This window comes from Rhagoletis pomonella, unplaced genomic scaffold (assembly GCF_013731165.1).
Source record: "Rhagoletis pomonella isolate Grant_MI unplaced genomic scaffold, Rhpom_1.0 Rhpom_scaffold_00010, whole genome shotgun sequence".
Taxonomy (NCBI): domain Eukaryota; kingdom Metazoa; phylum Arthropoda; class Insecta; order Diptera; family Tephritidae; genus Rhagoletis; species Rhagoletis pomonella.
The window spans coordinates 24,705,408-24,721,688 of record NW_023458564.1 but is presented as its reverse complement, the minus strand read 5'-3'; the positions used below and the strand labels follow the sequence as shown (position 1 = coordinate 24,721,688).

The 16,281-nt window shown below is 33.9% G+C and overlaps 1 protein-coding gene across 1 annotated transcript in view; it reads right to left on the bottom strand.

Annotated features, from left to right (window-relative positions):
* Positions 1-16,281, bottom strand: part of LOC118746563 (sphingomyelinase phosphodiesterase D-like) — a 282,083-nt gene that overhangs the window by 146,899 nt on the left and 118,903 nt on the right. Inside the window, exon 2 of the mRNA XM_036480406.1 lies at positions 342-410. Coding sequence (XP_036336299.1) covers positions 342-410 — 69 coding nt within the window. The remainder of the gene's footprint in view (positions 1-341; positions 411-16,281) is intronic.

The following is a 16,281-nucleotide window of genomic DNA, read 5'->3' as shown; positions in this document are numbered from 1 at the left end:
TTGGTAAAATCTTGTTTCGTTGTGAAAAATGTGTTCGTATTATGAACGAAAGTTTCGTCCGTTGTACGAAAACCAAGACTACTAGTTCACCCAATGTGCCGCTACTATTTACATAAAATTTAAAATTTCCATGGAGCAAAACTACTTGAGAAATAAGCATTAGTCCTTTCGTTATATTTACGAGTGATTGGTAAAATCTTGTTTCGTTGTGAAAAATGTGTTCGTATTATGAACTAAAGTTTCGTCCGTTGTACGAAAACCAAGACTACGAAAGTTCTCCGTAGCATATTTACGAAAATTTATTTTCAGTGTAGTATGTATGTATAAAATGTTTTACTTACTGTGCATAACATCTCCTTGCGTCGAGTAGTATGTGTCCAAATGCAAATCTGTGATGTGCCAAAAGTAGCCTGAAACAATAAGAAACGAATAAAACATTTAGAAAAAATGCTACTTTTATACTAGGTAAATCAGAGGAAAAATCATGCAAATTCTTTCACAAAGTGCTCTTAAACTTTCAATACACCAACTGGAATTTTTGTAAAAAAAAAAAATTTAATCAAATATGTATGTAGAATATTAAACTTGAATGCTGTTAAACGAGCACTTGACCCAATGCAAAGCCTTCGCAACCGCCACTCATATGACAGCAGCAAACCAACTCTTAGTGAAATAATTTGAAAATATCACTCAAAGTCAAAGCGGACATTTAAGGCCACCAGGCGACAAGCTGAAAAGAAATCAAGACTGTCCGGATTCGGAAATATCGTAGAAACGAAAGTGGAGGGGAGTAGGATAAAGCAAAGTGTATGTGTGTGGGCGTATGAGCATCCAGGCAGACGTGAGAATATGTCAGAAGCTTTGGGAATACGTATGTACATACATACATACATAGATATGCATATGTGAATGGCGACAATTCTAGGCAGTCGCGTGTGCATATATATATATATATATATATACAAGCAGATGTATGTATTTATGTGTCTCCATTGACAAATGGTACAACCGTATTACAATTTGTAAGCGACAGTTGAACACGCTGCATTCATATGAGCATGAAAAACGTGTTCGGCGACAATAAGCAACGTAGTGAATCTTTTTTAGGTATGTATGTGTGTGCATGTAGTCGTAAGCTCATGAACATCTCAAAGGGACGCCAACTAAACGCTGAGACAACAGAATACCAACAACAAATAAGCCCATTTCAAACTCTAGCTATCAGTGTAGCAGAAGACATGTTGGTGGCGCAGTTGATGTGCATTTTACCCCGCCTTTTGGTAAGAGTTGCCACACCGTGAAATAATTTGGTTGATGCTAAAGAGCGATTAATGAAATGTACAAAATTAGTTTAATTGTTTTCCAGAATTTCAGTGCTAAATACTAGCGGCTACAAAAAGGAAAATGTAGCTGCAATTAGACCGTCCACGGAAGAAGTTGCCTGATGTAAGCGATTCGAGTAATTTACGTATTTGCTACAACGAGAAATACCCCGATATACGCTGCGATAAGTTGCAAAGCAGTTTATTTGAAGGAAGAAAGATTCTTATTTCAAGCGAAGACAACAGCAGAATGATGAAAACGCTTGGAATTTTAAACCTTTTTTAAAACTAGTAGAAAATTGTGACATATATGCAATTGCCACTCAGCCGTGACCAACGACAGTGTGGTGAGTTGGGAGCTAAGGAAAAACCATTTTTCAGAAAAAAGTGGCAGATCTTTCGTTATCTCAAAGAACATAGAATAAAAGGAGCCAAAAACATTAGATCTTTATTTTCCCTCATCTTTGGTTATGTTTTATTCTGTCAAACTGGTGTTCTCGCTGTATTTCGGTGTATATTTTTTTTTGTAATTTTCTTGTTATTTGTTGTCTTCTTATTAAACGATACTAACAAACAAATTGGTGAAACTATAACAAATAATTCTAATTTGCTTAAAAAATCATGGATATGAAAAATATACACAAGATATGTATGAGTGTACCTACTCGTTTAGTAGACTATTCCAAAAAAGCAAAGTTGTTTTTCTAACGCATACCCCCTCATTTTTTATTAGTTTTCTCTTAACAACTTTCCAATAAAATTTCTTTCAAACGACCATAAATTATAATATATTTCGAAAAGTTAACACAAAATATGGATATATGGGTATCGATTTAAAGAAGAACTCGAAGCTGGATTAATTATAACTTTTGTTTTCAATTATCCTTTTGGAACATGCCAAAAATGTCCTTTAAAAATATTATCCTTAAAGATGTTTGAGAAGTTTGAGTGCATTTTGAAGAATCTTAGTGTAATTTAAGTCCTATGAATATATATAAGGAGAAAAAAGTATACAAATTTCGAATGATATTTTTAAAATATTTTTATTAATACCTACCTCCACAATTAATCCTTAATCAAATACTAAAGCATTTTATTTTGTTTATTTAATATTACGGAAACCACTTTTTTTTAAGGAGGAAAAGAATTTGCTATAAAAGTTGATTTTGATAATTCAATGTTCATCATACGCCCTGCCCTGTCAGACCAATTAAAAAAGTCTACAATAGCAAATATTCAGGACAAACACAAATTATTCGACTGGAAAACACATCATTTTGCAGCCTTTTTTCGATGTTCTTGAAAGAAATCCCGCCATTCTTTTAAAAATTTAAAGATGCAAATTTACTAAAAGTGCGTTCAAACATATGAAACATATCCAATTTTTTGCATAAAATTTCATATGTATATGTATACGTTATTTAGGCTAGAAATCACAAATAGAGAGAATATGCACATACAATTTTTTTTTTTTTCCAGATATTCGTGGGACAGTCAGATGTGTACATACATATATCGCACGTTTAATAATATAGATACATATGCTAACTCAAAAATTACGTTTTCGGAGATTTCATTAATAAGCTTGATAGGTAGAATATGTTCAGTCTAACAGATAACCAAACTTCCGATATATTTGTATACAGTTTCACATCATTTTTATACCCGAGCGCACTTGTGCACAAGGGTATTATAACTATGTTCACATAACGGTTGTTTGTAACTGGCAAAACGAATCGAGGTAGATAGAGACAAATGTATACATAAATTAACAGAATGAAACAAGAAGTCGATTAACCGGTAACTCTTTACAAAATACGTTTATCATAAAATTTTAGAAAATGGGCGTGGCACCACCCACATATGACCACATATGTATATACCGGTAACTGTTCGAGCAATTTGTACCAAACTCAGATTGATTATTGGGCTTGCCATGTAAAGGCTGAAAATTATTGAAATCGGACCCCGGATCACCCCTGCTTATATCGGAAAGGCGAAAAAAACTATATGTAATATTTGCGCGGTATCTAATATTCGGCTCCACCCGAACTTAGACTTTCTTACTTGTTTAGGTTGGTTTTCTTTGTTTTGTTTTAAATAGAACTGCATTAAAAAAGTTTAGATCTTTTCGTTCTAAAAGCAAATTTTTATATTTTGATACGATACGAGAAAAGTCCCGATTTTATTCCACAAAAATCTGGTCACCGTACGTGTAGTGTGTTACAAATGATTCTATCTCTCTTACAAACTTTGTTTATATGTATTCGTATTCGCTTTGCCTCAATGCGTCAATCATTTTACGATTTTAATGAGAGGCAATTTAACGTTCTTTAAAACGTTATTTTCTCTGTAGTATATTTTTTGCTAGGCGCTGAGCTGTGGTATTTTTTATCCTTTTTGTGGTGCAATTGACAAAGGGATTCTTTTGAGCACTTTTCTTTGCTATTTAAGTCGTATTCTATGTAAATCTTTTTAATCACAAAGAAAAATACATTTTTATTTTACATTACCGAGCGTATGGCAACACTATGTTTTCCCGTTACAATATCTCCTTTTAATTACTTTTTTTTGGAATTTTTTCTGTTCGAGGATATGTATGTCTAATCTAGCAGGGGTACAAATCGTTTGCCTGCCAAAAAACTGCATTTAATTTCAACACAAATTTCTGCAAATGACGTCGAATTCCCGGACATGCGACTTGATGTGACTTTAATTGCAAGCGGATATTTTGTGCAACGACATGTTGCTTGGCAACAACCAAACCACTAGACTAAAGTCAACAATAGCAAAAACAGCAATAATAAACGAACAGTGAGACAGAAAACAGTAGAGCGATAAACAAACCGCCAAGTTGACTTTAAATAAAATAACAGCGACATCATTTCGTTCTTCTTTTTGTGGAAGCGCACAAAAACAAAGACAATCGAAGAAGAACCAAACAAATATGCAGCACCAAAGGGAAACGTGTAGCGACAACAATGCAAGCATGACTGTACATACATACACATATACATACATACATATGTATGTACATATGTACATGTTTCTATGCCAGTACTAATGTGAGTGTGCTTGTGCATGTGCGAAAAGAATGAGACAAGGACACGAAGTTGCCTGCAGCCACTCAACAAAAGTAAAAAAAAGGAAATGAAAATTCGTGTATGTAAACGGAATGGCAAGGACACATTGTCTGCAGTTGTCTGCATTATTTCAAAGACTTGCAGATTAAAGCTTTGTGTACGCTCAACTCTCCTACAGCTCCACGTTTTTGCTCCTCAATTCCGGCAATTTCTGTGCCTATTCAAGCTTTGCGCTTTTCCAGCGCTTTACTGCTTTATCTGGCTGTGAGTCTTCTTCTGTGAAGTAGCTAAGTGTATGTGAATTGCTGCTCTATTTCTTTTCCTTCACACGACTTCTGCTCCAACGCCTACGCAGACGTTTTTACTTATGGGATTGTATGTACGCCTCGGCGACTATCACTTGCGCCCCTTGTCTATACATACATACAAACATTGGTATATGTATATGCAGATATTGCATGATGGCTTAGGCAACAGTCTAATCCAGGGGTTCTAAAACTTTTAAGATAATGGAACCCTTACTAAACGCCGTTCATTTTATGGAACACCACAACAAATTACCAAAAATTCAAAGGCATTGCAATTTAGATATGAACCTTTACTGAATAAAAACCTTCACTAAAAAAGAAGCTGCGTATTTCTGGGGTAGCATCCAATTTCGGCCCTGAATTTGTTTTTTTGTATAAGTGTAAGCTGAAAACCCTGTTGACAGAGTACGCTGTGACAGAAGGAAGCAAAGTTAATATGGCCTTTTAAGTGACTTCTTGATATTTACTCTTATACCGTGGACAGACGACATCTGGGATTTGCATTCTGTTAAATTTATTGTGGTATTTAAAATACTGCCCTAGTGACAGACATTATCTTAGTATATTTCAGTGTCAAATCATATGTTTCTGAAGAACAACACATAAATATAAAAATTCGAAAATATAGCAAAAATTGCTTAGATATTGCATCAGAACTTGCGGTGTAAACTTTCTGCTTCAATTGCGCGAAAATTTCAAAGATTTTTTGATAAATGAGTAGCTGAAATCTGCCATTTTTGGGTATATTTAGTGCGAAATGCCCATTCACAATGAGAATACCACAAAATAGCAACCTTCGGAATGTTGTAATTTTTCTACAAAAAAATACAAAGCTGCTCACATAGTCGTTTGAAGAATATTATAATAATTGCTGACAGACATATGGTATTTTGGAAATGCTAGGAAGAAAAACCAGATGTCTGTCCCCGGTATTAACATTAACCCAATACTCTTTCAGAACCACAGACTAAAATGTGTGCTTCAAGGTCAAAGTACTCTGAATACTCTATGAATGCTTCGTAAATAAATTTTGTACAAAACCGATATTACTACTACCATCCGAAAAATAATCTAAAAAAAGTTTTCAGGTGATGCACCGAGTGCTCAGTTATGGCATTTCACATTTTATTTGGCAATTCAACGCGTTTGTTGTAGAAAGTTGTATATAACATTTTGGCTTCAGCGGCCAAGCGCAAGCTCAACGCTCTCATGCAGGTATGTATGTCACTCAGTAAGGCAATCATACCAACTAAGAGTACAAATATGTACTTGAATTGCGTCTCGGTCAAGCTGTTTATAGAACTTTTATTTCTGTGTGCAACTCAAACTGACCGCCGTTCTTATTCATACCAAAATTAATTTTGCGGAACCCCGGTGACTTTTCTATGGAAATCTCGGGTTTCGCGGAACCCACTTTAAGAAGCTCTGGTCGACTTCTAACATGTGTATCATTACCTCCATGTAGAAAGGCCCTAACTCATTTTTTTCGAGATTCCGCTTTGTAGAAAAGGGAGTAGATTACTCAACAATAACTAAAAATAATTTAAAAACAACTACTACATCATTAAACTAGTTTCTGTGTTTATTAAAAATCAGGGCTTTGATAATATTCGCAACCAAAGATCCTTGGTTTTTATAAGGTTTTATAACCACTATGTAAAAAAAAAAAAAAAATAGAAAGACCCTATCTATATTAAGGTAACGATATGTACATATAATTATTCCTGATGTATTTTCGCGCCTCTTTTCGTTACGCATACGTTCTAGGATTTCTAACCAGAAAGTTTAGCGCGCTTAAGGCTTAAAAAGCGCCATGAACACTGTTGATCTGCTGAAATGACGTAATGGAAATACAAAGAGATGATAACTTTATTTAAACGTTCAAGTATTGTATCTTTCTTACGTGATACTGTTGTGCGACATTCTGTTCTCAGTGAGATTAAAGTTTAAAGAGAAATATGCTAAAATTTCAAGTACTTTCTTCGTAATAGGCTGCCGTTCATAACTACATAAGCGTCAATGGGAGACAGTAGTCAAGATTCTACAAATAATCAGAATAACCTGAATATGACGAAGTTCGAATAGAAATAACGCTGCTGAAAAACACTAAAGCTGCTGGAGCTGACAGCCTGCCAGCCTGCCAGCTGAGCCATTCAGGTGACGAGGAGTTGATAAGGTGCATGCACATACTCCTTTCGCCTTTAACGTGTCTGAGTCGTCTGTGCTTGGTATTGTAGGCCGTATATGCCTATTAATCTTCTTTGCAGAGGAGAGTTTCGTTAAGAAGATATGGCCAAAGATTTCTTGACGGACGGTTCGTGGGTCTAAAAACAGGTTTTTGGCTATTAAAATCGAAGGCGTTTGTAATACCCTGCCTAGTGAAATGGATGTTTAAGTGGAGATAACGGGAACCGAACAGAGTTTTAAGTAACTGCAGGTAATCCAGAAGCCACTGGAAAATGCTGGTTGCTTCTCAAAATTTAACCACGAATGTAAGTTCATACTGCCTCTTCTGCGATGAAGAGAAGGAGACTGCAAGGCAATGTTCAGGGTAATGAAGTGGATGACAATATGGAAAACTGGAGACTTGCATTTTGCCCAATGGAATCGGAGCAAACTATCGGCAAAACTAAGGACAGCCTGAATGCTTCAAATTTGCTGAGTTTCTTATAAAGGTCCAAAATAGCAGCTTAGCAAATTCTTTATAAATCGATGTAGGAAGGTGCTGTGATCACTTTTATTGTTGGATTAAGCGTGGATAATAATTCAATGAGCATAGATAATTCTATCGTAAACCAAGAAAAATATAATGAAAAAATTCAAACGTTAACAGAAGCAGAAAAGAATGTTTTTGAGGTGTACATGGCGTATGAGTAATGTGACCAACCGCACTACTTTTGGAAGTATGTACTTCTTTTTGAGCCGTTATACTTCGTACTTTTAATTTGTATTTTTTCTATCTGATTCGAAAAATTATAAAAGGTTAGATATCTCTGTTAAAAAAGGTACTTATAGATCACGATAATAAAATCCAATAATAAAAGGTTTGCTCAGGAAACAGTTTTCTCGCTCCCTCTTGACAAAATCGGCTCCCTTAGCAAGCCACTGTGTGTGGGTTCGTGTGTGTGTGCAAAGATTTTGTAAGGGAGTTAAGGGAGTGTCAAAACTCGAATGTCAATAATGAGCAAACCTTTAATTATTGAATCATGCATATAGATCAACACATAAATTATGACTGTCAATAACTTCACTTCCCTAGCTGACAAATTTCATTGTAAATGGCTACTCAATCAAGAAAAAGGAAAAGGTGTTTAAGCGTTTGCGCATTGTACATAGCTCAGTGGTAAGCGTTGCTGAATTTGCACATCGATGATATGGGTTCGATTTTTGCTGAAATCTAGACAAAGAAGTCTGACGGGGAGATGTTGTGATCTCGAAAATAGCAACTATAAGTTGTGCCCCGTAGATTTTGTTGATTTTTCCATTTTTCTTAAAACAAATTGTGGCACAAAGCTCAATAGCACTATTGAAGCAAATTTTATTGCGTCCCAATAATGACATAAAAAGGGTTTAATTTTTTTAAAGAAAGATGCTATAGGAAAGGAGGAATAACGTTTTGAGCTACAATTTGCAAAGGGAATACCCTTTAAAAAAAGAAAACACTGATACGGAAAGTGGAGTCCGGCTTAGTAGCATGAAATATTTGTATTTATAATATCCCTCAGCCATATGCAATTTACGGAAGTAAAAATTTTACTGTTTTTTTCCTTTTTACAAGCTTTTATTATGTTTCACCTGTGTGTAATCAATACACACAATACATTTTTAACCACCCTCCGATGAGCTACAGACTTTAAACTTAGCTCAGGACCTGGCGACAATGCGACAATGTGAAATATGAATTCATCCGCTAGGTGGCGCAGGTGTCGAGGTATTTGAAAAAATCCGTATTTATAGACCGAAATAAAGAGGGAATAACTACTCAAAAACCTAGGCGTTAGGTGCCGCGTGACTTGATTTTTTTATTAACCACTAATCTTTAGCTTGTCTTTAAAAACAATTGTTTTTAGATTACTCGCCCATATGCCAATTTTGTATTTTTATTGAATAAAGTTAAACTTCTAATCAATAAAATTTGTTTGTAATATGAATATGAAAGTATTATTTTTGGTTTTCAGGTCCTGTACTTCTCTGAGCTATGATATAATTGGTCACATTACGTTTGAGTAACATGCTAATTTTTCTAGCAAAAATCTTTGTGCATCTTCTTTTGACCACTCATTCCTCTTTATTTGTCCATCGATTTTGTTCATTAGTAGCTTGATTTTTTTGTAACAGAACATGCTTTAACACAAATGAAAAAAATGTACACAAAGTCTTATTTTTTATTTTTTCGTGTTAAGGTTTTAATTTTTTTTTTCATTTTTACACCAAAATCACAATGAACCTTCAATGATTATTTAATTTCTCAGAAACCATCATTTTACTAGCTTTAATTTTTCTTATTCATAATTTGTTAGTAAGATATACATGATTAAAAGGAACTACTCCACTGAATAATGTTAAATTGCAAATATCTCGAAAAGTTATCCCTAGAAAAAAATAAATAAATTAACTTGATTTCCGGAATCACCAAGCAATTCAACACAGGAATTGGATAGTGGCCTCCGGTGAACAAAAAAACTGTCAACCCATCAAGTTCATTGGGATGACAGTTAGTTATTTTAATTGTTCAAGTTACGTTACGTTATTAATGTTTAGTTTTAATTTTATCAAGTCTATAATTATATTATTTAACAAATAGAAAACAAGAACATGTAGTAATTTTATTTTTACTACTCCCAATTTAGGAATTAAACTCATCTCCGATGCAAATTTCTATCGTTAAAAGAAATCTTCATATTTTTTTAGCAGTTTTGAGAATATGGTAGAAATTTTTCGGGGTGGTCCACCGAAACCAGTACAATTTTGAAAGTGATCTATGAGAAAAAAAATCTTGGGAACCTCTGATTTAGACAAAGGAAGCGCATTTTTAAATCAAGTACATATATTAAATTCGAGTGTTATATAAGTATATTTTCTATTCTCTAAATATTTTCTCAAATTCATTAAAGTGGTTTTAAGAGGAGGTATTCTTTTTCTGTACACTGCAAACAAAACTTTCTACATAAAACAGCGAGAGCCGAAAATCCGCATTTTTAAATTTTGATTGATAATAGCAAAAATATGGTTCATTATGCTCTAAACACAATCTGTGTGAAAGATGACAATTTTTGGTCAAAATATTAGGCTCGTCCAAGTTCATCAAAGTTCAATATAAAAAAAATTTAATAATAAGTGCATTTTTTTAATAAAATTACAAGTATCCTCGAAAGTCTTAGTGTCCTACATAATTTGGTATATGGACCTTTTTTGTAGAAAATCGAAATAAGCTAAGAAATGGGCGATTGTCTTTAGAACATAATGAAATATAGTTTAGCTATTACCAATCAAAATTCTGAAAAAGTGGATTTTCGGCCCACGCTAATCTGCAACTACGGATATACAGATAAATCAAAAGCTACTTCAAAACTCAACTAAACATTCCTCTTTCTGTCCTTCTGTGCACAGCTACGCCTTTTATAAAAATATATATTTTTTTTCATTAATACACAAATGTATACTTAATCTTTTTCTACTTACTTGACTGCGTTCAGAAGACAAGTACCATCCGTCAAGCGTCACAAACCAGACGGATTCTATAAATACATACATAAGTATATGTACACTGTACATACATATATATTAAAATTAAGAGTTAAGAAAATGCATTACTTTCTTCTTTTAGCTCATTTCAAATTCATTCATTCATATTTTCTGTGCCTCAGCTTGTTTGATTTTATGATTTCTTTTAGACGTTGTCTGACTTAGTTAAGGTTTTATTGTTTGAGTTACCCAGTTGCAGTAGAGCGTTCAGCATAAAAAACTTTTCCCGTTAAAGTTAAATTTAAGTGAAAAAATTCTTTCCAACTTTATGCATTGTTTCAGATTAAGGATTTTTCACTTTTTTTTTTGTTCTTCATTCACATACATACACACATAGTTACATATGTATCTATGTATGTGTTTTTATTTTCTTTGGTTGGGGCTTGCTGCTTTCGTCGCCAGCGCAATGTCGAATTAACTAACAGTTAAGTTGCATACTTCATCCACAGCTTTTCATTTTCCTACTTTCCTGAAGCATAACATTTATTTTGCAAAAGTTTTCAACAAGTCGGCAGTGCTTGAACATACTCACATAAATATATACATATACATAAGGATATGTATGTATGCGTGAACGCACCTACGGCAACTACATACATACAAAGCTTCCCAAAACTTAAGGCTCCTTAAGAACTAAAAGCAATAAAAGCGTTGAACGCCTATAGGCAGTTTGAACTTATGAAATGCAGTCAAATGAAATGTTTTCCTTCGTAATAATGTTTATGAACTCTTTGGAAGATTTGAGTATGTACATGCGTAGGTATTTGTGATAGAGACTCTTAAGATACCTTAGGTACTCCGCACATTACGCGCCTCATCATAATAGTGTAATCGTTTCGTCATGCCCAAACGAATGCATGACGCCGCGACTTTTGCACACTGGCGCGCCCTATATTTTTATAGGCTTTCTGGCCGTCATTTCTCAATTACACACTTCCGCGAATATTTCTGCAGTGTAATATTGCATAAACACCTATGCTTCAATACCATTTGCACGAATTTCAGCACGAAATTATTAATTTTCGTTTATTTCCTCTCAAAATGACAAATAAATTTTATTTCAAACATAAGAAAGTAAACAGATGACGATTTCAAAACGGCAAGCGCTTTACAATGTTGGGCACTTCGATTTATGGAGCTTTTATGATTAGGCGAAAACGTGATTATGAATCGTAGTGTACAGAGTTTCATTGAAATGCATGTATCCGGCATTAAAGCTTCATGCTTTAGTATGCCTCAACGATTACACTACTATGACTCGGCGCTTAATGTGCGGAGTGCCTTACTGTTGCGTCGAATTCACTCGAGTAAATCAAAGATGACAACATTGCGTTCAAACGCTTAAATTTAAGTTTTCCGCAAATTTAGCTTCATATTTGTCTATGTTGGGACCAACCGCCGGTGAAAAAATCTTTCCATTCCATACCCATGGGTGCACAACGAAAGCAAGGGCGTCGACGAGCATAATCGAAAGACCAAGTGCAAAAGTATTTGTCCACACTTGGGATGAACAACTGGGGCAACTTGGCAGAAGATATAAAAAATTGGCGAGGTTTTTTGTTTTGGATCATCCCAAATTACTCACTTTTCTGGAAGCTTCACAGATGGCTGGAGCAGCTTGCTGCATTCAGTGGACCAGACATGCTTAATAGTAATTACCATTTAAAAGGTGAGCTCGTAGGTGAAAACCAATTGGCTCCAATCAACATCTACGTGTTCAGCTGCCCACTTTTGATTTTTTTTAATGTACATAGCGGTTACTGAGAAATCTGGTACTCTTTCAGGCGGTTTCTTATTATCTTCAAATCATGCATGCCATTCGAATAATTTCTTATCAAACAAATTTCAACAATTAGGCTGTATTATCTTCAAAAAGCCTCTATAAAACCTTGAGATAGCTCTGCCAACACCGCAATGGGCAAGTCATCCATATTTTTGATTACCAAAAAGTAATCCTTCCAATACAGGTCAAACGCTGTGTACTTTTTGGTCCATTTGGGACGGGCAGTGAAATCAAGTCTTTTTTTTATAAAGGCCACTTAATATACAAATTATTGCATGGAATTGGTTACTTATTAAAAGTACTGTATACAAAATTAAATAAATCACTTTAACTACATTAAATTCTGACTTTTAATCACAATTCTCGCATGACCCTATACCTATATGCAAGTTTCATTAGGCGAAAGTACAGCTCTCTGTAAATAAAAACCTTGATCTCAGTTGGCCTTGTGAACGGTTTCATCGCAAATACCATCATTCGCAAGCTTATGCTCATACAAATGGATAATGAATATATATCTATATATATGTATGTTTGTAAACACTTCGTGATCAAATATGAAATGAAAATGAAAAATGTGCAAACAATCAGAACATATGAGTGTATATATGTATGCACTTGGATAAAAGTTGCAAGCTTTACAAAGCCCTATAGGCACTGCACTAAGGTCAAACGCAGAAGAAGGGAAATATGCACATACATATGTAGGAGCAGAAAAACAATGCATCATTTTTTTTTTTTCAATCACTGTACATACACTTTCGTGCATATGTACGAAGATACATACATACATATGTATGAACATATGTTGGTACCTATGCTTCAAGTATAGAAGAAAACAAAATCATTCTACAAGTAGGCATGTGGGATTTGTGCTGGCTATCTTTTGGGAGTGGAAAAACTCTGATTTATAATTTAAATATTTTAAAGGATAGCGGTAAACGATTGTCTAATAAATAATTACACAATGCAGCAAATTTCGGGTCTTTTTGCAAGGCGACCAGATGACTCCAATTCAGGTTGAAAGCCATATGTTCATAGAAAAAAACCCACTAAGCTTTTAGCATTGTAAGTTCAAATCGGTTTTAATGCACGAACAAGGTTTTAAATTGGTTCCTGAAAAGCTTTTGAAAGAGTGAAAAGTGTCTAAGCCAAATACTTTGCGTTGGGCATATTCATATGTGTAGTAAAGCTTATTCAGAAAAGCTTTCCTAACACATTTGAATGCACCATTCCCTTCAAAGAAGGGCCGCATTGACCATTTATTTTACGACCTTGCGAAAAAAAGCTATTATTCCTCGCGAAATTCGAATTGGGGCCTTTCCAGACAATATTTTTTCTGGTTGATACGAAAGACTACGCAGAGAGGACTGGTCATAGTGTTAAGGTGAAGAAATATCGTGTTGTAGATTAATAAATTATCTAAATAATGGAAGTGAGATGAACTACGCCGCGACTAATCACTTTCCTGTAATCGATTGTTAAATTGAATGCTTAATATATGAGCAATAAATAATGTTACTCACACGCCATGTTAACCCGCGCTTGATCAAACTGGCAAGAACCAATAGTAATCGATGGTTATAAGTAAAAAAAAGTTCAATATACCTTGCATTTTTCATAAACATCGATAGTCTCTTACCACTGTAATCTGTATTTAGTAAACGTTTCTTACTTGCTCTAAATTCCGTAGGTATTGTTCAGTAAAGTTCATACGCTTTTTTTGTTGAAACTTATTAGAATATTCACTAGCTTGAGTTACTCTACAATACTGATCGGCACTGTCTTGCCCGTGGGCAAAGCTCTTTTAAGCTTCCTTTTCATTTTGTATAGGCGCGTTCAGAGTAAAAGCTCTCTCTGCTCATCGCTGTTCTACAAACGCCAATGCACGTGTGCTTGCTGATGGATAAGGTCTTAACACTCAAGACCCGTAAAACTGTTTCGCTCTCTCGCCTTTACAATACATTCACCAATAGACTGAGTTTATGTATAGATCATTGATGTTCAGAGAGCTTTTACTCTGTGTGCGCTTATATAAAATCTACAGAGAGCTTCGAAAAGTTTCTGCCACGAGCGCTGTTTTGAGCATCACTAGTTTTGATATTAGTTGCGTTCCCCAACTTTTCTGGGCTAAAACCTGTAAAACTCCTGTAAATTCTTGCAATTTCTTGCGAGTTAGGGAACGCAACTAATGCTGTGCTGTATACCAAGTTTATCTTTTTTAAATTTCAACAGTCTGATAAATTTAAAATTGATTGGTGAAACCGGGGATGTATCTTTGAGTGGGTAAATTTATAATGTGGTGGTGGACGTCAGACAAGCCAGACCTTTTGCCTATTCTTTGGCTATGAATAAAAAAAAATATTATCTTAAACCAATATGTGTTTCTCTGTCCGCAGAAACAGAATGCTAGCATTGTTTTTAGTTTGCTGAGAAGTTAGAGCATATTGTAAAAGAGCATCCAGCCTTTATAAGATAAAGAGTAATTTAGATACATACTTATTTCAACTCATCCACATTCGAACTAAGCATTCCTTGGCATTCATTACGGGAATTAACGGTACGTTAAAGAGACAGGTACAAGAATTATATTCTAGATCACATTGTACCCAAGAAAATAACTAAGTAACAATAGTTGTGGTTGGGTGTTAGCCATTTCAGAACGAACACTTACTCATTTGCTAACCCAACATTCAAGAAGCTTATTATTATTTGCGTTATTCTATTCTAATATCAATGCATTCAGATCTATATAGACACTTAGACCTCTGCCATTGGTAAGTACTGAAATAACATTGGTTCAAAAAATGTCTATGAAAATGGGGTAGAAGATTAGCAACTATTGCAGGCAGTGTTTGATAGAAAATGCGTATTACTGCATTCGTCGTCTTTGTGTATACGTACATATTCTTGCATGTATGTGTACATATACACCTATCAACAACCTTCGCTACTTTTTTATCATCCATTGCTCTTGCCATATCAAAAACTGCTGATGCGTTAAGGACGCGCTCCAGTTTCTGAGCTCAACAATTGTTGCGATGTTTCAGCGACATAAAAGCAATGCAAACAATAGTTTGATAAATATACTCAGCTTTAGAAGTAAAAAAAAAAATATATATATATATATTCATATGCAAATATGAACAAAAACAAGCGGTATGTCATTTCATCGCTGCAAGTTTATTACCGTTACAAGTTCAAAAGTACTCACGAAAGGGCAACTGCTTGTTCGAGCATAATTTACTCTCTAGTTTCAGCTTAACATAAAAATGTCATAGCGTGCACATATGTACGTACATATCTTTATATCAGTTTACAAACGACGTATGTATATATTTGTATGAATAATAACTTAGACAATAAGTCTTTATATTTTAATATATATAGAGTACATCATTGGTTTATGTTCAATTAATATGAAAATGTTAATAAAACAAAAGGAAATGCAGATAGTTATTTCATAACATGCAAATAAGTTAATTTATTTATACTTTAAATTATATTAGCCGTGGGGAAGTTAATTATTTATCGGCTGTCTAGGGCATATGCATTGGAAGCGCTATTTAAAGTTTAAATAATATTTCGTAATTATATTTTTGAATATTTTAGTTTTTCTCATTTCCTTGCTTACAATGAATACCGCCGCTTTTATTTGATAAAGAATATTTCACTAGTTTCACTTTAAATTTTGAAAAACAGCCTTTAAATTAGAAAAGTGAAAGTACATAACGCCAATTGCGTCACCGTTACCGTCGCCGTCACCTTCAGTTGACAAAAAAGTAGAACTGGTGTATTTTTATGAAGTAAGTTACAAGTTTTATTTTATTTTATTTTATTTTATTTTATTTTATTTTATTTTATTTTATTTTATTTTATTTTATTTTATTTTATTTTATTTTATTTTATTTTATTTTATTTTATTTTATTTTATTTTATTTTATTTTATTTTATTTTATTTTATTTTATTTTATTTTATTTTATTTTATTTTATTTTATTTTATTTTATTTTATTTTATTTTATTTTATTTTATTTTATT